At 52.7% G+C, this 22,466-nt stretch overlaps 1 protein-coding gene across 1 annotated transcript; it reads left to right on the plus strand.

Moving 5' to 3' along the window:
- Window positions 1–21,402: 21,402 nt before the first annotated feature.
- On the plus strand, window positions 21,403–22,192 carry LOC116888785 (spindlin-2-like). Its single transcript, XM_032890067.1, has one exon. It carries the CDS (start codon window positions 21,423–21,425, stop codon window positions 22,179–22,181), a length of 759 nt encoding a protein of 252 aa, XP_032745958.1. The 5' UTR covers window positions 21,403–21,422; the 3' UTR covers window positions 22,182–22,192.
- The last annotated feature ends 274 nt before the right edge of the window (window positions 22,193–22,466 follow it).

Consider the following 22,466-nt stretch of genomic DNA (forward strand, 5'->3'; position numbering starts at 1 on the left):
AAAGGGCCGGTGAGGCCCAGCAGCACCAGGACACCGCGAGCAACTGCAGAAGGGGCCAGCAGAGCCCACCAGCAATAACAGGACACCGTGTGAGCAACACCAGAAGGGCCCACGAGCCTACCAGCAGCACCAGGACACCGCGTGAGCAACGCAGAAGGGCCCGCGAGCCCACCAGCAATAACAGGACACCGCGTGAGCAACGCAGAAGGGCCCGGCGAGCCCACCAGCAATAACAGGACACCGCGTGAGCAACGCAGAAGGGCCCGCGAGCCCACCAGCAATAACAGGACACCGCGTGAGCAACGCAGAAGGGCCGGCGAGCCCACCAGCAGCACCAGGACACCGCGTGAGCAACGCGAGGGCCCACCAGCAATAACAGGACACCGCGTGGAGCAACGCAGGAAAGGGCCCGCGAGCCACCAGCGTAACAGGGACACCTGCGTGAGCAACGCAGAAGGGCCGGCGAGCCACCAGCAATAACAGGAGTTTGCGTGAGCAACACAGAAGGGCCCGCAGAACCCACCAGCAGCACCAGGACACCGCGTGAGCAACACAGAAGGGCCGCAGTGAGCCTACCAGCAATAACAGGACACCGTGTGAGCAACGCAGAAGGGCCGGGAGCCACCAGCAATAACAGGACACCGTGAGCAACGCAGAGGGCCCGCAGGCCCACCAGCAACAGGACACCGCGTGAGCAACGGAAGGGCCGGCGAGCCCACCAGCAATAACAGGACACCGCGTGAGCAACGCAGAAGGGCCCGCGAGCCCACCAGCAGCACCAGGACACCGCGTGAGCAACGCAGAAGAGCCCGCGGGCGCCCAGAACGCTCGCAACGGTCATTTCTCCTGTGTTGGCCACCGGGGTCAGTCGACTCTTGGCGGCCGCAGGCGGATCTTTTGGCAAGCACTCTTAGGGCTGGACGCCTTCGCCTCCAGCTATCCAGCTAATAGCAGAAGTGACTACAAAGTGTCTGGAGTCCCCTCCAGGCACCGACTTTACCCCGCAGCCAGTATAAGCTAAGAGGTGAGCATCCTAGCGGCGGTGGGTGATGGGACGGACTCCGGCAGGAGAAACAGAGTAGCAGTGGGTACAGGCTCCTACCGGAAGGCAAGGGGCAGGGGTGAGGAGTCTGTGGGGAGCTGCGGGAACTGGGGTTGTCCAAAGGGAGGCGGGGATGAGGTAGTCTGTGGGGAACAGCAGGAACTGGGGTTGTCCTTAGGAACCAGACAGAGCAGCAGAAAAAGGCTGAGAGCCACTAAGTCTGGCTTGAGCTTCTGAGACCTCAGCCCATCCTTCACTCCGGGAGCCTATGGGAGCCTATGGGAGCCTATGGGAGCCTATGGGAGCCTATGGGAGCCTATCGGAAAGGTTTTCATTCTTTTTTTTTTTTTTTTTTTCGGAGCTGAGGACGGAACCCAGGGCCTTGCACTTGCTAGGCAAACGCTCTACCACTGAGCTAAATCCCCATACCCCAGAACTATTTTTTCTAAAACTCAGAGACTGAGAGAAAGCTCTGTTCACTTAAAAGTCAAATTTTGCACATCGAAGACAGTAATACAACTGAATAAGCAATAGTCTAGCACATTTTTCCCTTCAAAGGTTCTCCAACTGAAAGGGAAGCAAATTTGGGTACACAGAACAATTTCAGTGTATTAGGGACAGGGGGTGTTGTGTTTGTAAAGCAAATTCCTGAAAGATGAAAAACAGATGAAAGGGAGACTGAGAGGATTTAAACAGAAAAAGGGAACAAAGGGATATAACTATAACAGAAAAAGGCAGGTTCTAGGATAAGTTAACCAGGGTTTAGCAAAGACTTGGAGCCAGAACTAATTGATCTCCCTGGGAATCTAGTGGAACAGAAATTTAAAACAGTGGGAGGGAGAACTCTATAGTGGGAAAGGGGACTCTGCTTTGCAGGCAGGAAGCTGGTCTCCAGGAAAGGGGAGGGAACAATTATTGCTAAAGCCTTTCCCTCTAATTGCAGGTGGCAGAGGAAGCTCCTCAGGGAGAGCTAAGCAGAAGGGCCCAGGAGCCCACCAGCAGCTCCAGGACATCGCGTGAGCAAAGCTGGACACGCGCGCCCACCTGCAGCACCAGAACACCGCGTGAGCAAAACAGGAGGGCCCGAGAGCTCTCGAGGGCAAGAGCAACGGTCAGTTCCCCTGTACTGGCCACCCGCTCAGTCGACTCTTGCCGGCAGCAGGTGGCTCTTCAGGCGCAGCTCTGGCGAGCACTCATACAGCTGGACTCCTTAGCCTCCAGCTATACAGTTATTAGCAGAACTGAATACAAGGTGCCTGGAGAAGACTCCAGGCACCTACTTTGCCCCGCAGCCTTTACAAGCTAAGAGGTGGGCGTCCTAGAGAGGCGGTGGGTGCTGGGACAGAGCCCCTCCGGAGAAGAAGAGTAGCAGTGGCTACAGACTCTCACAGGAAGGCAGGGGGCGGGGTGAGGGAGTTTGTGGGAAGGAGCAGGGAGGAGCAGGAACACCGGTTGTCTTAGGACCCACTAAACTAATGGATCTCCCTGAGAATCTAGTGGAACGGAACTTTAAAAACAGGGAGGAAGACTCTGTAGTAGTAAGGGGACTCTCCTTTGCAGGCAGGAAGCAGTTCTCCAGGAAAGGGAGGGAAAAATAATTGCTGAAACCTTTGACCATCCAGGTGGCAGAGGAGCCTCCTTCTGGAGCGCACAGAACACCAGCCACGGTCACTTCCTCTGTTTTGGCCTCCGGCTCAGAGGTCTCTTAGCCTGGGCAAGCGGATCTTCAAGGCTCACCTCTGGTGAGCGCACCTCATGCTGGATTCGTTCCTACGAGCTATCCAGCTATTAGGAGAAGGGACTACAAGGTGCCTGTAGCCCCCTCCAGCACACACTCTCCTCTGCCACCCAGTACAAGGTAAGAGGTGGGCGTCCTAGAGTGGCGGTGGGTGCTGGGACACAGCACCTCAGGGGAGAAGAGTAGCAGTGGGTACAGGATCTCCCAGGAAGGCAGGTGCAGGGCTGAAAGAGTTTGTGGGAAGCAGCAGGGAGGAGCAGGATCAGGGGTTTGTCCTTAGGACAAAATAACCTAACTGATCTCCCTGAGAATCTATTGGAAGAGAACTTTAAAACAGCGGGAGGGAAGACCATAGTTGGAAGGGGAATCTGCTTTGCGGGGAGGAAGCTGGCCGCCTGGAGAGGTGAGGGAATAATTTTTGCTGAATCCTTTGGATCTAATTCCAGGTGGCAGAGAAGCCTCCTTCGGGAGAGCTAAGCAGAAGGGTCTGTGAGCCCAGCAGCAGTTCCAAGACACTGCCTGAGCAAAGCCGGACCCGCGAGCCCACTAGCAACACCGGAAAAGCGCGTGGCCAAAGCAGAAGGAACTGCGAGCGCCCAGAACACCAGCCGCGGTCACTTCCTCTGTATTGGCCACCTGCACAGTGGACTCTTAGGGTGGGCAGGCGCATCTTCCAGGCACACCTGTGGAGAGCACTCCTTGTGCTGGACGCCTTCCTACCAGCTATCCAGCTATTAGGAGAAGGGACTACAAGGTGTCTGTAGCCCCCTCCAGCGCACACTATCCTCTGTCAGCCAGTAGTAGGTAAGAGGTGGTCTTCCTAGAGTGGCGGTGGGTGCTGGGACAGAGCCCTTCAGGGGCAGAAGACTAAGCAGTGGGTACCCGCTCTCCCAGGAAGGCAGGGGGCGGGGCGAGCGAGTTTGGGGAAGGGAGCAGGAACAGGGGTTGTCCTTAGGATCTACTAACCTAACTGATCTCCCTGAGAATCTTTTGGAACAGAACTTTGAAACAGCCGGAGGGAAGACTCTGCGGGAGGAAGGGTTTGCAGGGAGGCTTTGCAGGGAGGAACCTGGCTGCCTGGTTAGGAGAGGAAAACATTATTGCTCAATCCTTTGGCTCTAATTCCAGGCGGCAGAGGAGCCTCCTTCGGGAGAGCTAAGCAGAAGGGTCTGTGAGACCAGCAGCAGTTCCAGGACAGCGCGTGAGCAAAGCCGGACCCATGAGCCCACCAGCAGCACCGGAACACGCGTGGCCAACCAGAAGGACCTGCGAGCGCCCAGAACACCAGCCGCGGTCCCCTCCTGTGTATTGGCCACCTTCTCAGTGGACTCGTAGGGTGGGCAGGCGCATCTTCCAGGCACACCTGTGGAGAGCACTCCTTGTGCTGGACGCCTTCCTTCCAGCTATCCAGCTATTGGGAGAAGGGACTACAAGGTGTCTGTAGCCCCTCCAGCACACACTCTCCGCTGCCACCCAGTAGGAGGTAAAGATGTGGGCGTCCTAGAGTGGCCTTGGGTGCTGGGACAGAGCTGGTCCAGGGAGAAGAGTACCATTGGGTACAGGCTCTCCCAATGTAAGGCAGGGGCAGGGGAGCGCGTTTGTAGGGATGGGAGCAGGAACAGGGGTTGTCCTAAGGACACACTAACCTAACTGATCTCCCCGAAAACCTATTGGAAGGGAACTTTGAGACAGCAGGAGGGAAGACTCTGTAGTAAGAAAGGAACTCTCCTTTGCAGGTAGGAAGCTAGCCGCCCCTGACAGGCGAGGAACAATTATTGCTCAATCCTTTGGCTCTAATTCCAGGTGGCAGAGGAGCCTCCTTCGGGAGAGCTAAGCAGAAGGGTCTGTGAGCCCAGCCGCAGTTCAGGACACGCGTGAGCAAAGCCGGACCATGAGCCCACCAGCAGCACCAGGACACCGCATTGTGACCAAAGCAGAAGGACCTGCAGTGCCAGAATAACAGCAGCAATCACTTCCTCTGTATTGGACACCCTCTTGGTGATCTCTTAGCCTGGGCAGGCAGATCTTCCAGGCTCACCTCTGGTGAGCACACCTTGTGCCTGAAGCCTCTCTTCCAGTTATTTAGCTATTAGGAGTAGGGACTACAAGGTGTCTGTAGCGCCCTTCAGCACACACTATCCTGTCAGCCAGTACCGGCTAAGATGTGGGCGTCCTGACCTTGCGGTGGGTGTTGGGACAGAGCCCCTCAGGAAAAGAAGAGTAGCAGTGGGTACAGGATCCCACAGCAAGGCAGTGTGTGGGCTGAGGGAGCTTGTGGAAAGGAGCAGGGAGGAGCAGGATCAGGGGTTGTCCTTAGGACCCATTAAACTAATTGATCTCCCTGAGAATCTAGTGGAACAGAACTTTAAAAACAGCGGAGGAAGACTCTGGAGTAGGAAGGGGACTCTGCTTTGCAGGCAGGGAAGCTGGATAGGTGAGGGAACAGTGTGCTGAAATCTTTGGCTCTAACTCCAGGTGGCTGAGGAGCCTCCTTTGGGAGAGCTAAGCGGAAGGGTCATGAGCCCACCAAGCAGCACCGGAACACCGCGTGGCCAAAGCAGAAGGACCTGCAGCGCCCAGAACACCAGCCCATGTCACTTCCTCTGTATTGGCCACCTGCTCAGTGGACTCTTAGGGTGGGCAGGCGCATCTTCCATGCACACCTCTGGAGAGCACTCCTTGTGCTGGACGCCTTCCTTCCAGCTATCTAGCTATTAGGGGAAGGGACTACAAGGTGTCTGTAGCCCCTCCAGCACACACTCTCCTCTGCCAGCCAGTACGAGGTAAGAGGTGGGCGTCCTAGAGTGGCAGTGGGTGCTGGGACAGAGCCCTTCAGGGGGAGAAGAGTAGCAGTGGGTAATTGCTCTCCCAGGAAGGCAGGGGGCGGGGCGAGCGAGTGTGGGGAAGGGAGCAGGAACAGGGGTTGTCCTTAGGATCCACTAACCTAACTGATCTCCCTGAGAATCTATTGGAACAGAACTTTGAAACAGCGGGAGGGAAGACTCTGCAGGAGGAAGGGTTTGCAGGGAGGCTTTGCAGGGAGGAACCTGGCCGCCTGGTTAGGAGAGGAAAACATTATTGCTCAATCCTTTGGCTCTAATTCCAGGCGGCAGAGGAGCCTCCTTCGGGAGAGCTAAGCAGAAGGGTCTGTGAGCCCAGCAGCAGTTCCAGGACACCGCGTGAGCAAAGCCGGACCCGCGAGCCCACCAGCAGCACCGGAACACCGCGTGGCCAACCAGAAGGACCTGCAGGCCCAGAACACCAGCCATGGTCCTTCCTCTATTGGCCACCTGCTCAGTGGACTCTTAGGGGTGGCAGGCATCTTCCAGGCACACCTGTGGAGAGCACTCCTTGTGCTGGACGCCTTCCTTCCAACTATCCAGCTATTAGGAGAAGGGACTACAAGGTGTCTGTAGCCCCCTCCAGCACACACTCTCCTCTGCCACCCAGTGGGAGGTAAGATGTGGGCGTCCTAAGTGGCCTTGGAGGTGCTGGGACAGAGCTGGTCCCGGGGAGAAGAGTACCATTGGGTACAGGCTCTCCCAGTAAAAGGCAGGCAGGGCGAGCATGTTTGTAGGGATGGGAGCAGGAACAGGGGTTGTCCTAAGGACACACTAACCTAACTGATCTCCCGAAAACCTATTGGAAGGAACTTTGAAACAGCGGGAGGGAAGACTCTGTAGTAAGAAAGGAACTCTCCTTTGCAGGTAGGGAGCTGGCCGCCCTGACAGGCGAGGAACAATTATTGCTCAATCCTTTGGCTCTAATTCCAGGTGGCAGAGGAGCCTCCTTCCGGAGAGCTAAGCCAAAGGGTCTGTGAGCCCAGCCGCAGTTCCAGGACACCGCGTGAGCAAAGCCGGACCCGCGAGCCCACCAGCAGCACCGGAACACCGCGTGACCGAAGCAGAAGGACCTGCGAGTGCCAGAATAACAGCAGCAATCACTTCCTCTGTATTGGACACCCTCTTGGTGATCTCTTAGCCTGGGCAGGCAGATCTTCCAGGCTCACCTCTGGTGAGCACACCTTGTGCCTGAAGCCTTTCTTCCAGTTATTTAGCTATTAGGAGTAGGGACTACAAGGTGTCTGTAGCGCCCTTCAGCACACACTATCCTGTCAGCCAGTACCGGCTAAGATGTGGGCGTCCTGACCTTGCGGTGGGTGTTGGGACAGAGCCCCTCAGGAAAAGAAGAGTAGCAGTGGGTACAGGATCCCACAGCAAGGCAGTGTGTGGGCTGAGGGAGCTTGTGGAAAGGAGCAGGGAGGAGCAGGATCAGGGGTTGTCCTTAGGACCCATTAAACTAATTGATCTCCCTGAGAATCTAGTGGAACAGAACTTTAAAACAGCGGAGGGAAGACTCTGGAGTAGGAAGGGGGACTCTGCTTTGCAGGCAGGAAGCTGGATAGGTGAGGGAACAATTATTGCTGAAATCTTTGGCTCTAACTCCAGGTGGCTGAGGAGCCTCCTTTGGGAGAGCTAAGCGGAAGGTCCTTGAGCCCCAAGCAACACCGGAACACCGCGTGGCCAAAGCAGAAGGACCTCTGAGCGCCCAGAACACCAGCCAGTCACTTCTCTGTGTAGCCACCTGCTCAGTGGACTCTTAGGGTGGGCAGGCGCATCTTCCAGGCACACCTGTGGAGAGCACTCCTTGTGCTGGGCCTTCCTTCAGCTATCCAGCTATTAGGAGAAGGGACTACAAGGTGTCTGTGGCCCCTCCAGCACACTCTCCTCTGCCAGCCAGTACGAGGCAAGAGGTGGGCGTCCTAGAGTGGCAGTGGGTGCTGGGACAGAGCCCTTCAGGGGGAGAAGAGTAGCAGTGGGTGGTGCTCTCCCAGGAAGGCAGGGGGCAGGGGCGGGAGTGTGGGGAAGGGAGCAGGAACAGGGGTTGTCCTTGGATCCACTAACCTAACTGATCTCCCTGAGAATCTATTGGAACAGAACTTTGAAACAGCAGGAGGGAAGACTCTGCAGGAGGAAGGGTTTGCAGGGAGGCTTTGCAGGGAGGAACCTGGCCGCCTGGTTAGGAGAGGAAAACATTATTGCTCAATCCTTTGGCTCTAATTCCAGGCGGCAGAGGAGCCTCCTTCGGGAGAAGCTAAGCAGAAGGGTCTAGCAAGAGCCCAGCAGCAGTTCCAGGACACCGCGTGAGCAAAAAGCCGGACCTGAGCCTGGCACCACCGGAACACCGCTGTGGCCAACCAGAAGGACCTGCTGAGCGCCAGAACACCAGCCACGGTCACTTCCTCTCTATTGGCCACCTGCTCAGTGGACTCTTAGGGTGGGCAGGCGCATCTTCCAGGCACACCTGTGGAGAGCACTCCTTGTGCTGGACGCCTTCCTTCCAGCTATCCAGCTATTAGGAGAAGGGACTACAAGGTGTCTGTAGCCCCTCCAGCACACCTCTCCTCTGCCACCCAGTAGGAGGTAAGATGTGGGCGATCCTAGAGTGGCCTTGGGTGCTGGGACAGAGCTGGTCGGGGGGAAGAGTACCATTGGGTACAGGCTCTCCCAGTAAAAGGCAGGGGGCAGGGCGGCATGTTTGTAGGGATGGGAGCAGGAACAGGGGGTTGTCCTAAGGACACACTAACCTAACTGATCTCCCCGAAAACCTATTGGAAGGGAACTTTGAAACAGCGGGAGGGAAGACTCTGTAGTAAGAAAGGGAACTCTCCTTTGCAGGTAGGAAGCTGGCCGCCCTGACAGGCGAGGGAACAATTATTGCTCAATCCTTTGGCTCTAATTCCAGGTGGCAGAGGAGCCTCCTTCCGGAGAGCTAAGCCAAAGGGTCTGTGAGCCCAGCCGCAGTTCCAGGACACCGCGTGAGCAAAGCCGGACCCGCGAGCCCACCAGCAGCACCGGAACACCGCGTGACCGAAGCAGAAGGACCTGCGAGTGCCAGAATAACAGCAGCAATCACTTCCTCTGTATTGGACACCCTCTTGGTGATCTCTTAGCCTGGGCAGGCAGATCTTCCAGGCTCACCTCTGGTGAGCACACCTTGTGCCTGAAGCCTCTCTTCCAGTTATTTAGCTATTAGGAGTAGGGACTACAAGGTGTCTGTAGCGCCCTTCAGCACACACTATCCTGTCAGCCAGTACCGGCTAAGATGTGGGCGTCCTGACCTTGCGGTGGGTGTTGGGACAGAGCCCCTCAGGAAAAGAAGAGTAGCAGTGGGTACAGGATCCCACAGCAAGGCAGTGTGTGGGCTGAGGGAGCTTGTGGAAAGGAGCAGGGAGGAGCAGGATCAGGGGTTGTCCTTAGGACCCATTAAACTAATTGATCTCCCTGAGAATCTAGTGGAACAGAACTTTAAAACAGCGGAGGGAAGACTCTGGAGTAGGAAGGGGGACTCTGCTTTGCAGGCAGGAAGCTGGATAGGTGAGGGAACAATTATTGCTGAAATCTTTGGCTCTAACTCCAGGTGGCTGAGGGCCTCCTTTGGGAGAGCTAAGCGGAAGGGTCCATGAGCCCACCAAGCAACACCGGAACACCGCGTGGCCAAAGCAGAAGGACCTCAGCGCCCAGAACACCAGCCCCGGTCACTTCCTCTGTATTGCCACCTGCTCAGTGGACTCTTAGGGTGGGCAGGCGCATCTTCCAGGCACACCTGTGGAGAGCACTCCTTGTGCTGGGCCTTCCTTCCAGCTATCCAGCTATTGGGAGAAGGGACTACAAAGGTGTCTGTAGCCCCTCCAGCACACACTCTCCTCTGCCAGCCAGTACGAGGTAAGAGGTGGGCCCCCTAGAGTGGCAGTGGGTGCTGGGACAGAGCCCTTCAGGGGAGAAGAGTAGCAGTGGTAATTGCTCTCCCAGGAAGGCAGGGGGGCGGGGCGGCAGGTGTGGGGAAGGAGCAGGAACAGGGGGTTGTCCTTGGGATCCACTAACCCCTAACTAGTCTCCCTGAGAATCTATTGGAACAGAACTTTGAAACAGCGGGAGGGAAGACTCTGCAGGAGGGAAGGGTTTGCAGGAGGCTTTGCAGGGAGGAACCTGGCCGCCTGGTTAGGAGAGGAAAACATTATTGCTCAATCCTTTGGCTCCTAATTCCAGGCGGGCAGAGGAGCCTCCTTCGGGAGAACTAAGCAGAAGGTCTGTGAGCCCAGCAGCAGTTCAGGACACCGCGTGAGCAAAAACCCCGGACCCATGAGCCCACCAGCAGCACCGGAACACCGCGTGGCCAACCAGAAGGACCTGCAGCGCCCAGAACACCAGCCGCGGTCACTTCTCTCTATTGGCCACCTGCTCAGTGGACTCTTAGGGTGGGCAGGCGCATCTTCCAGGCACACCTGTGGAGAGCACTCCTTGTGCTGGACGCCTTCCTTCCAGCTATCCAGCTATTAGGAGAAGGGACTACAAGGTGTCTGTAGCCCCCTCCAGCACACACTCTCCTCTGCCACCCAGTAGGAGGTAAGATGTGGGCGTCCTAGAGTGGCCTTGGGTGCTGGGACAGAGCTGGTCCCGGGGAGAAGAGTACCATTGGGTACAGGCTCTCCCAGTAAGGCAGGGGGCGGGGCGAGCATGTTTGTAGGGATGGGAGCAGGAACAGGGGTTGTCCTAAGGACACACTAACCTAACTGATCTCCCCGAAAACCTATTGGAAGGGAACTTTGAAACAGCGGGAGGGAAGACTCTGTAGTAAGAAAGGGAACTCTCCTTTGCAGGTAGGAAGCTGGCCGCCCTGACAGGCGAGGGAACAATTATTGCTCAATCCTTTGGCTCTAATTCCAGGTGGCAGAGGAGCCTACTTACGGAGAGCTAAGCCAAAGGGTCTGTGAGCCCAGCCGCAGTTCAGGACACCGCGTGAGCAAAAAGCGGACCCATGAGCCCCCAGCAGCACGGAACACCCCGCGTGACCAAGCAGAAGGACCTGCAGTGCCAGAATAACAGCAGCAATCACTTCCTCTGTATTGGACACCCTCTTGGTGATCTCTTAGCCTGGGCAGGCAGATCTTCCAGGCTCACCTCTGGTGAGCACACCTTGTGCCAAAAGCCTTTCTTCCAGTTATTTAGCTATTAGGAGTAGGGACTACAAAAGGTGTCTGTAGCGCCCTTCAGCACACACTATCCTGTCAGCCAGTACCGGCTAAGAGGTGGGCGTCCTGACCTTGCGGTGGGTGTTGGGACAGAGCCCCTCAGGGAAAGAAGAGTAGCAGTGGGTACAGGATCCCCAGCAAGGCAGTGTGTGGGCTGAGGGGCTTGTGGAAAGGAGCAGGGGAGGAGCAGGATCAGGGGTTGTCCTTAGGACCCATTAAACTAATTGATCTCCCTGAGAATCTAGTGGAACAGAACTTTAAAACAGCGGAGGAAGACTCTGGGTAGGGAAGGGGACTCTGCTTTGCAGGCAGGGAAGCTGGATAGGTGAGGGAACAATTGTGCTGAAATCTTTGGCTCTAACTCCAGGTGGCTGAGGGAGCCTCCTTTAGGAGAGCTAAGCGGAAGGGTCCATGAGCCCACCAAGCAGCACCGGAGACACCGCGTGGCCAAAGCAGAAGGACCTGCAGGAACACCAGAACCCAGCCCTTGGTCACTTCCTCTGTATTGCCACCTGCTCAGTGGACTCTTAGGGTGGGCAGGCGCATCTTCCAGGCACACCTGTGGAGAGCACTCCCTTGTGCTGGACGCCTTCCTTCCAGCTATCCAGCTATTAGGAGAAGGACTACAAGGTGTCTGTAGCCCCCTCCAGCACACACTCTCCTCTGCCAGCCAGTACGAGGTAAGGTGGGCGTCCTAGAGTGGCAGTGGGTGCTGGGACAGAGCCCTTCAGGGGGGAGAAGAGAAGCAGTGGGTAATTGCTCTCCCAGGAAGGCAGGGGGCGGGGCGAGCGAGTTTGTGGAAGGGAGTCAGGAACAGGGGTTGTCCTTAGGATCCACTAACCTAACTGATCTCCCTGAGAATCTATTGGAACAGAACTTTGAAACAGCGGGAGGGAAGACTCTGCAGGAGGAAGGGTTTGCAGGGAGGCTTTGCAGGGAGGAACCTGGCCGCCTGGTTAGGAGAGGAAAACATTATTGCTCAATCCTTTGGCTCTAATTCCAGGCGGCAGAGGCCTCCTTGGGAGAGCTAAGCAGAAGAAGGTCTGTGAGCCCAGCAGCAGTTCCAGGACACCCGTGAGCAAAGCCGGACCATGAGCCCCCAGCAGCACAGGAACACCGTGGCCAACCAGAAGGACCTGTGGCGCCCAGAACACCAGCCGCGGTCACTTCCTCTGTATTGGCCACCTGCTCAGTGGACTCTTAGGGTGGGCAGGCGCATCTTCCAGGCACACCAGTGGAGAGCACTCCTTGTGCTGGACGCCTTCCTTCCAGCTATCCAGCTATTAGGAGAAGGGCCTACAAGGTGTCTGTAGCCCCCTCCAGCACACACTCTCCTCTGCCACCCAGTAGGAGGTAAGATGTGGGCGTTCTAGAGTGGCCGTGGGTGCTGGGACAGACCTGGTCCCGGGGAGAAGAGTACCATTGGGTACAGGCTCACCCAGTAAGGCAGGGGGCAGGGCGAGCGCGTTTGTAGGGATGGGAGCAGGAACAGGGGTTGTCCTTAGGACACACTAACCTAATTGATCTCCCTGAAAACCTATTGGAAGGGAACTTTGAAACAGCGGGAGGGAAGACTCTGTAGTAAGAAAGGGAACTCTTTTTGCAGGTAGGAAGCTGGCCGCCCTGACAGGTGAGGGAACAATTATTGCTCAATCCTTTGGCTCTAATTCCAGGTGGCAGAGGAGCCTCCTTCGGGAGAGCTAAGCAGAAGGGTCTGTGAGCCCAGCAGCAGTTCCAGGACACCGCGTGAGCAAAGCCGGACCCGCGAGCCCACCAGCAGCACCAAGACACCGCGTGGCCAAATCAGAAGAACCTGCGAGTGCCAGAATAAAAGCCGTGGTCACTTCCTCTGTATTGGACACCCTCTTGGTGATCTCTTAGCCTGGGCAGGCAGATCTTCCAGGCTGAACTCTGGTGAGCACACCTTGTGCCTGAAGCCTTTCTTCCAGTTATTTAGCTATTAGGAGTAGGGACTACAAGGTGCCTGTAGCCCCCTCCAGCACACACTATCCTCTGTCAGCCAGTACAAGTTAAGAGGTGGTTGTCCTAGAGTGGAGTTGGGTCCTGGGACAGAGCCCCTCAGGGGGAGAAGAGTAGCAGTGGGTAATTGTTCTCCCAGGAAGGCAGGGGGCGGGGCGAGCGAGTTTGTGGAGAGGAGCAGGAACCAGGGTTTTCCTTAGGACCCACTAACCTATTTGATCTCGCTGAGAATCTATTGGAAGAGAACTTTAAATCAGTGGGATTGAAGACTCTGTAGAAGTAAAGGGGACTCTGCTTTGTAGGCAGGAAACTGGCGTCTTGGATGGGTAGGGAACAATTCTTGCTTAATCCTTTGGCTTTAACTCCAGGGGGCAGAGGAGCCTTGTTCTAGAGAGCTAGGCATAAGGATCTGAGAGCCCACCAGCTGCACCAGGACACCGCGTGACCAAAGCAAAAGGACCTGTGAGCGCCCAGGACACCAGCTGTGGTCACTTCCTTTGTATTGGCAACTGCTCAGTGGACTTGTAGCCTGGGCAGGAGGATCTTCCAGGCTCACCTCTGGTGAGCACTCCTTGTGCTGGATGCCATTCTCCTGGCTCTCCAGCTATTAGGAGAAGGGACTACAAGGTGCCTGTAGCCCCCTCCAGCACACACTATCCTCTGCCAGCCATTAGAAGCTAAGAGTTGGGTGTCCTAGAGTGGAGGTGGTTGCTGGTACAGAGCCCCTCATGAAAAGAAGATTAGCAGTCGGTACAGGCTCACAAGTGAAGGCAGGGGGCTAGGTGTGGGAGTTTTTTTGGGAGGAGCAGGAACTGTGGTTGTCCTTTTGAACCAGATGGAGCTGCAGAAGAAGGGTGAGAACCACTAAGCCTGGCTTGAGCTTCTGAGACCTCAGCCCATCCTCCCTCACATACTTCCTCCATCATTACAACACCATCAACAAGGCCACACCTCCTAATTATTCTCCTCTGGGAGTCTATGGGAACCTATGGGTGCCTATTGTAAAGGTTTTCTTTCTTAGTATAATTACATCCTAAATATTTATTCATAGGGCTATGGATCTGTTACTGATTATTTGTTGTGTTTGATTATGCTTAATTATATTTTTAGTGAATCAAATATGAACTCAGGAGCAGATTTATGGCAAAAACTTAATAAATTATTAAATTATTACGTCAGTATTTTTTATGTAGACTTAGTCTTAATTCACAGATTATAGGAATTAAAAGTTACATAAATTCCAGGAGGAATGGGGGAAGTGAAACAAATTTCATATTTAGCTGTGAAGCCCAGTAACTGAAATATGAGTTTGAAGTTGATTTTGTTCATGCCAGTTTCAAGAAATTTACATAGCTATAACTGTTAGCATTCTGTCTATGCTAGACTCCCACTGTTACCTGGCAATAGCCAGGTATGCTCCACACCACAGTTACCTAGCAATAGTCAGGCATGCCTGACACTATAAAAGTGGCTGCTTTCCCCCTCCATATTCTCTTGCTCCTGCTTCCTTTTGCTCTCTCTTGCCTCTTTGTCCCTTCTACCCCATTCCCCTCCCCCTTCTCTCCACATGCCTTGGCTGGCCATACCTCTTTCTCCTCTCTCTCTCTCTCTCTCTCTCTCTCTCTCTCTCTCTCTCTCTCTCTCTTTCTCTGGCCTGCTATCCTCTTAACCTCCCTCCCCATGCCCCGAATAAACTATTCTATTCTATACTATCCTGTGGCTGGTCCCTCCAGGGAAGGGATACCTCAGCATTGGACTCTCTGAGGCAACCCCTTATCCCAAACCTCCATAGAACATATCCCCCCTCTCTTTATCTTTTTATAAACACATTATATGGTGCTGTGGCTCGGATTTAGAAGTTCTTCAGGTTTGCACCCCACTGGATATCACTCGCAGATCCACCGCTTCCTGGCATAAACTTAGGAGAACTGGTAAGCCCCCTTCCTCCACTGGTCAGAGTAAATGTCCACATGGTCCCAGGGTCCCAGGGGAGTTTTCTTGAGCTTGGAGCTACCCCTCTATTGCCCTTGAGGATGGAGCTTTTCACTGACCCTCGTTCCAGGACCTTTTCCCTTGGGTGAGATATCCCTTTCTCCTTTTGAGACACTTTCTTTCTTGATGCTGAAAATGCCAGGCCAGACCTTAATAAACTACTCTCTGGCTCAGAAGGACCAGCTCCGAGTGTAGCCCCAGTACTGGTAGGGGCAATTAATAATCCCTATTCTCACCCATGGGTCTATCAGTCTTCGTCATCTGTCCAGTTTTCCTGGGATGTTTTGGTCTAATTCATAGTAAGCAGAAAGCAGTATCTCTATGTGGCCACTAAACTGGCACTCTTGCTAGCATAGTCTTCCCCTCCTCCCTTCCTCATTGCTGCTGCGCTGCTGCAGCTCCTGGTTCGATGCCTCGATGCCTCGTGAAAAGCAGGTCTGACCCTGTCCCTTTTGTCCTCCCAGGGACTCTGTCTGTGAGACCTGCTTTTCGATGTGCGATGTGCGTGTGGCCCCTACATTTGGCGCACTCTCTCACATGGGGCTTCTGCACTCTGCCAGGCCGCAGTGGGAAACGCGGGGGTCTGTCCCCGCCCCCTAGTGTCCTGCCAGAGACTTTGTCTGCTAAGACACCTCTCTCTCTCTCTCTCTCTCTCTCTCTCTCTCTCTCTCTCTCTCTGACTTTGCTCCTGTGCTCTGCCTGCCTGCCACAGCCTTGAGAAAAATAGCTTTCACCCTGTCTTTTCCTGCACTTTCATACTGCTCACCCACCACAAGAGTAACACACTCCTTACTAGGATTATGGTCGCTACTTTGGGCTCTCCTCCCTCCTCACCATGGGGTGGGGCAGCGCTGGCCCTGAAGCCCTTTTGGGGGCTTCCAGCTGCCAGGAGGAGGCTCCCCACTCTTGTCTGGGCCCTAGCCCCTCACCACAGAACCACCGGAGTGCTGGTGCCTCAGCTGCACCCCTGCTTGCAAGTGCCTGTGCCTCTCCCTTGCTCTGCAGATTAGCCATTCCCAAACCTTGCTGTGCTCAGTGTCACAGGCTTAAATCCCCCCAGTCAAGGTCCCACCCATGGCACAGGAAACTTTGAAATATTCCAAGAGGTCATCCAGGACAAACAGGACAACCCATGTCAATTTTTAGAATGCCTCACCAAGTCTTTGTTACAATACACTAATCTGGACCCTAAAACCCAGAAGATAAGCAACCTCTTATGACCTATTTATTTTCCCAGAGCTACCCCAACATAAAAGACAAACTTAAAAAACTAGAGAGGGGGCTCCTAACTCCACAGGCAGAAGTTTTGACCCTAGCCTTCAAATTGTACCATGAGAGAGATGAAAAGGCTCACAGACTAAAGTATCATATGCTGGCGAAGGCCACTGCACCGAGCTCCTGGTCTTCTAAGGCTAAGAGACCACCAGGCTCCTGCTACAAATGTGGTCAACAAAGTCACTAGGTGAGGACTTGACCTAACTTCAGCAAGCCAAAGGGGCCATGTCCTAGGTGCCATCAGGAGGGACACTGGGCTGTTGACTGCCCTCATGTTGCACAAAACAGAGGGACATCACTCCTGGATAACCCTCCAGCCAATCTCCTAGGCTTGGCTATGGATGACTGAAGGGGCCCTAGCTCCCTTGACCCAACCACGGCCATCACCAGCAGGGAGACCCGGGTAGTTATCATGGTATTTGGGTGGCCCATCTCCTTCCTTTTGGACACTGAGGCCACTTACTCAGTCCTAACGGAGTTTTGGAGACCCACTTTTCTCTCCCATTTTCCTGTTGTTGGGGTAGGAGGGCACCTTTACCTTCCTCACCAAACCCCACGTTTAGTTGCATTTTTAGGGGTGTACCTCTCACCCATTCCTGTTTGGTGGTGATGACATGTCTGTCCCCTTATTGGGAAGGATCTTCTAGCTAAGTTGGGAGCCTTTATTTCATTTGCTCCCATTTGCCTAAACAAGCTTCGCCCAGCAGCCCTCTGCTCCTTCTGGCCGGTCAACCTCTGACACGGACATGTTGCTTCTTTACCAGCTTCTCAGGTAGAACCCGGGTTTGGGAGGTCAGAACCCCTCTGTTCCTAAACAGTCTTTCCAAATAGGGTTCAAGAAACTGCTCCATGGTCAGATGCAGGAACCGATCAAATTGCCTGTCATCCCTGTATTGGTATCCACATCTAAGTATTATGATCTCTTTACTTGCTTTATCTTTGACCAGACAAAGAATGATTATAAAGAATGGCCAGATGAATATGGGGGCTACCCATATTGGTCTTGTCAGATACATATGCTATGATCACGGACCTATCACTTCTATCAGCAATGCAAGACACTTTTTTTCTACATGCAAGATCCATGCATGGAATCCCAGGTGGGAGACAGGAGTTGTTGGTAGGCTCTACTATAAAAACCAAGCCCAGTTCCCAGTGAGTACTATCTGCATTCAGAGAAAATATGTCTCAATTGCCCAACCTCTAGATATCAGAAAAGTGGGGGAGGTAATCAAACGCTCCTCGTGGTCCTTACCTTTTGACATCTCCACCTCCTAAATGGAACTAACTTGTCATTTCACCTTTTGCTTCAGACCTTGACTTCAGTGTCCAACTCCTTAATGTCACCCGACCTAATCACTTTAAAGACTACTGGCTATGTGTACCCTTAGGAACCAATGCATAGCTGCCACTTACAGCCTCTCTAGTGATACTGCCAAGTGACCTTACCATACCTTTTGTCAGCTGCCCTGACCCTGATGTTGCCATGACTCCATACCTTTTCTATATCCCTTTTTTTTGGTATGGCAAACTTTTAAGACATCCACGACATGTTCTTTGGGAACGCTAGGCTCTCTAGACTGCAATAGAACCACAAGTCTTGATACCTCATCTCTGCCACAATGTCCTGCAGTCTGAAACATGTGAATTCTTTGTGGTGCTCAGGTATATCATCGTCTACCTGCCAGTTGGTCAGGAGTTTGTACGTTGGTACTCCTTTTCCTGAACTAGGGGTAATCCAGGGAAACGAGCCCCTGCTAATCCCAGTTGGCAAGGAGGATCCCTGATTTCCCAAGTAAGGCCTGGCCAGCCTTTATAGGATAAAGGGGATAAGACTTTGATCCTTGGGCAAGTATTCCCTGGAAAGCGACTTTCTATCCCCTCCTCCTTCCGGCCTCTTGCAGAAGTGTAAAGAAACTCCCAGACCTGGGTAGAGACACTTTCTGGTGAGTCTGAGATTCACTATACATGGCTTCTAGAAGGTCTAAGTGACAACTTAGACATCTAGCCTGGCAGAAATTTGGGGTGTTGAGATTGTTCTTGGGACACTGGTATGAATAATTCAATACGTCCCCCCATGAGTAACTCATTGTCTTCGAACTCAACTTCTCTTAGCTATGAGACAAGTACCAGATGACAGTACAACCCTCAATCCAGCTAATGAACTTTCTTAGATAGAAAGCAGAATGGGTCCCTAAACCTCTAACTCATCTGCCTTTATTAAAGAGTTTCGGTACATTACCCAATCTTATAGCTTGACTTTCCACGATGTACATATGATGTTCGCTATTTAGATGTAACCAATCAATATAACCCTCAATCTTGTCAGAAGTCTGGTAATTATTAATATATTTAAGTTTATGACAGACAGCATTGCCCAAAGCCTTTAACAGTTTGACCCTCAAGGTCTCAGAAGATGTGAACACAGCTTCATGAGTCTGCCTGGATTGTGATCTGACAACCACTGGATACCCTCAGAGTCAAATGATTTATCTAAATCAAGGTAAGTCATTTCTCATGTCACACAAATTCATTCTACAGAGAAAAGCTCTGTGTCTTCTGGGCTTGAAAGCCAGACTGACTCTGTCCAAGTTGCCATGAAGACCACAGAGACCACGGGGAACTGTTGGCTAATGGGCTCTGTCATTGTTTAAATAATACATGACTGCTAGATTATGGTTTATTCTTCCCCAGATTTCTGACTACATTGACAGCTAAGGTAACTGTAGCCTGACAACGGAAAAACTAGACTTCTAAGTAAGCTTTCACAGATGTAATAGGTTACTTCCTTACCTCAACTCGGTTTTCATTGGTTAAATGCTTCATATTTCCTCTTGCTAAACTCACCACTATACGATCCAACTGTAATCATAAATTCTTGTCTCTTCTGCTCCAAAAAAAAAGCTGATCTTAAATAATGTTCATGCTGTTAACTGATGTTGTTATCTCTTTTGTAAATTTATAAGCTACAGGAAACCCACTCAGATCTACGTCTCATGGACCAAATAGATTCTGCCTGGATAAGTACATCTGCCTGAAGCTCCCACTTACTACCTATTCCACAGAGTGGGATTCCTCTGGGTTTCAAATCTACATTTAAGAAAAAATGTTTTCTTTCTCCCAGACACACTTAATCTTATTCTGTACCTATAATATATGTATGTATGTATGTATGTTTCAGCATCTTGTCCAGTCCAGGCGCTTACTACACCCAGGACAGCTCCAGAGAAGCGACCTCCAGATGTTCCAATCTCCTATCACAGACACAGACGCTTCTATTGGACCTCTTCCTTCTGACCTAGATGGTTCCACAGACCTTGGACAACAAGGAAACAGTCAACTCTAAGACTGGACAAACATCTCTTACCCACTTTTCTAGGTTCCCTTGAGAGGCATTGCCCTAAAACAAGAACCATTAATCAGAGATCACAATGTCCCTATTCCTGCTCCACCATGTCCTCCAATTTCTCTTTTGTAATTAAACCAAAATGGGGAAAAGAAAGCATTCTGTCTAATCTCCACCCCCACAGTTACCCGGCAACAGCCAGTTGTGCCTGATACTATAAAAGTGGCTGCTTGCGGCCTCCTCACTGTCTTGCTCCTGCTTCCTCTTGCTCTCCCTTGCCCCTTTGTCCCTTCTCTACCCATTCCCCTCCGCTTTTCTCTCCATATGCTCATGGCTGGCCTCTACTGCTCTCCTTCTCTCCTCTTCTCTCCTGTCTCTTTCTCTGGCCTACTACCCTTTTAACTCCCCTCCCCTTGCCCTGAAAAAATTGTATTCTATTCTATACTGTTCTGTGACTGGTCCCTCAGGGGGAAGGGATGCCTCAGCATGGGCCCACTGAGACATCCCCTTTCCCCAGACCTCCATAGAATATATCCCCCCTCTCTTTATCTTTTTATAAACACAATGACCACAATTCCTTTTCCATAGGGTAAAGCTTTAAAGAAGGAGAAAGGAGAAAGAGAAAACCCCATTCAATTGAAAGAGCAGGGAAAGGTCAGTAAAAATTAGGTTGAGACTAGGTCAAAATGGCAAACTAAGGGCTAGCGCATTTTTCCCTTCAAAGGTTCTCCAACTGAAAAGAAAGTGAATTCTGATACACAGAACAATTTCTGTGTATTGGGGACAAGGAGTGTTGTGTTTGTAAAGCAAATTCCTGAAAGATGAAAAGCAGATGAAAGGGTCACTGAGAGGATTTAAACTGAAGAAAGGAACCAAGGGATATAAATATAAAAGAAAAAAGGAGAGTTCTAGACTAGGTTAACAAGGGTTTTGCAAAGACATGGAGCCAGAACTAATGGATCTCCCTGAGAATCTAGTGGAACAGAACTATAAAACAGCGGGAGGGAGGGCTCTGTAGTAGGAAGGGGGACTCTGCTTTGCAGGCAGGAAGCTGGCCTCCAGGAAAGGGGAGGGAACAATTATCGCTGAAGCCTTTGGCTTTAACTCCAGGTGGCAGAAGAGCCTCCTTCAGGAGAACTAAGCTGAAGGATCCGGGAGCCCACCAGCAGCACCGGGACACCAGCAAGGGTCACTTCGTCTGTCCCTCCACCAGCTCAGACAACTCTTGCAGGCAGCCGGCAGATCCTCCCTTCTCAGTTTTGGTGAGCCCTCCTTAGGTCGGCAGCCTTTCACTCAGCCTTTTAGCAGACGTTTCTGGAGCCCCCTCTGGCAGCTACTGTGGGAGCAATGGATACAGGCTCCCACAGGAAGGCAGGGGGCCTGGGTGGGAGAGTCTGCCGGGAGCTGCAGGAAGTGGGATTGTCCTTAGGAGTCTGAAGGAGCTGGGTGGAGCCCAGAGGTGGATACTTGGAAGCAGTCAGGGAAAGCATAGGGGACTTTGAGCAACAGACAGGATTGTGAGCCTCAGGGGAGCTCAGGACAGTAAGGTGGAGGGAGGAGAGGCCCTTTACAGCTCTTCTGACTTCCACAGAGCTTTGGCAACAGTCTTGGGGGTTAGGGGGCGGGGCGCGGAGCGCTGGCTGCTGAGCATGGATTCCCTAATTCCCTTGTTGGGGGATTCCTAGTTTTAGTGGGCACTGGCCACCCTGTCACTACTTTCTAGTACTTCCTTCCTAGGGGCGCTAGGGTACCCCAGAGCTCCCACCGCACAGCAGGCGCCCAGCCAGGTTTCCAGCCTCATTCTCAGGCTCCTGGTCCAGCAGTTACAGAGGCTGAGAGTGAGACTAGGAGAAGTTCACCATTTACCCCTTTAGTTAACTGTCTCTCCCCTTTTCATTCTGCAGCCATGGAGCCCTCCAGCACCCAGAAAGCAGAAGATCAGCATACCAGCAAAGCTTCAGGGCAGGACGTGGAAAAGGAAAAGATGAGAAAGAAGAGAACTGGTCAGAAGAGGCAGATGGAAAACGAAACGAGGAACAGGAGAAGAGCTGGTCAGAAGAGGAAGATGGAAAACGAAACGATGAACAGGAGAAGAGCTGGTCAGAAGAGGCAGAGACGCAGATCTCCAACCCCGCCCCGACGGAACATTGTGGGCTGCAAAATTTCCCATGAGTGGAAGGAAGGAAATGAGTCCATCACACACTGGAAGGGCACTGTGGTGGAGCAGGTGCCTGTAAACCCCTCTCTCTACCTGGTGAAATATGATGGAGTGGATTGTGTCTATGGACTAGAACTTTATAAGGACAAGAGGGTACGGTCTCTTAAAATTCTTTCAAACAACGTTGCATCATCCCAAGCCACTGACCCTAGCTTTGCTGATACCATCATTGGCAAAGCTGTGGAACATGTGTTCGAGGGTGAGGATGGCTCTAAGGATGAATGGAAGGGAATCGTTCTCGGTCAAGCTCCTGTCTTGGATGCTAACTTTTATGTGACCTATGAGAACGACCCAGTGCTTTACATGTACCAGCTGTTGCAAGATTACAGAGAGGGGGACCTTCGTATCTTGGAAGGCTTTGATGAGCCCCCTCCTCTAGATCTCCCTGTTCACGTTTTGAGTTTCCTAGTAGGTACATGTGCGGAATACACAACAGATGATGGCACCAAGAGGGTTGGGATGATAATCCGCCAGGTTGAAGGCAAGCCCTCTGTCTTCTTAGTTAAGTTTCCTGATGATGTGCACATCTATGTCTGTTCCTTGGTGAAAATCCGCTAAGCCTTTGAAATAGAGTTACCATCACTGTAGAAATAGAGTGAAAATTGTACTTTCCATAGAAGTATAATTGAAGATGTAATTTCTAGATGTGCCCAGGTTTCTGGTCTTCAGTGTGTCCGAGTCTCACTGCAGGCATAGTGTTGTCCTGACAAAAGCAGGATTCTGTGGGTATGGCATGCTGTCAGAAGCACTTTGCTGGGCGTGTCTGGTGTGTCGAGCAGGGAACCATGGAACAGCTGTCAATTCAGCCTCTGAGAGAAGTGAGCTTGTATCATAAGCAGTCAT

The sequence above is a fragment of the Rattus rattus genome, chromosome X, assembly GCF_011064425.1.
Source record: "Rattus rattus isolate New Zealand chromosome X, Rrattus_CSIRO_v1, whole genome shotgun sequence".
Lineage (NCBI taxonomy): Eukaryota > Metazoa > Chordata > Mammalia > Rodentia > Muridae > Rattus > Rattus rattus.

Bases quoted from the DNA above. Each gene is read 5' to 3' on its own strand.
- LOC116888785 (XM_032890067.1), top strand. From the start codon at position 21,423: ATGGAAAACGAAACGAGGAACAGGAGAAGAGCTGGTCAGAAGAGGAAG.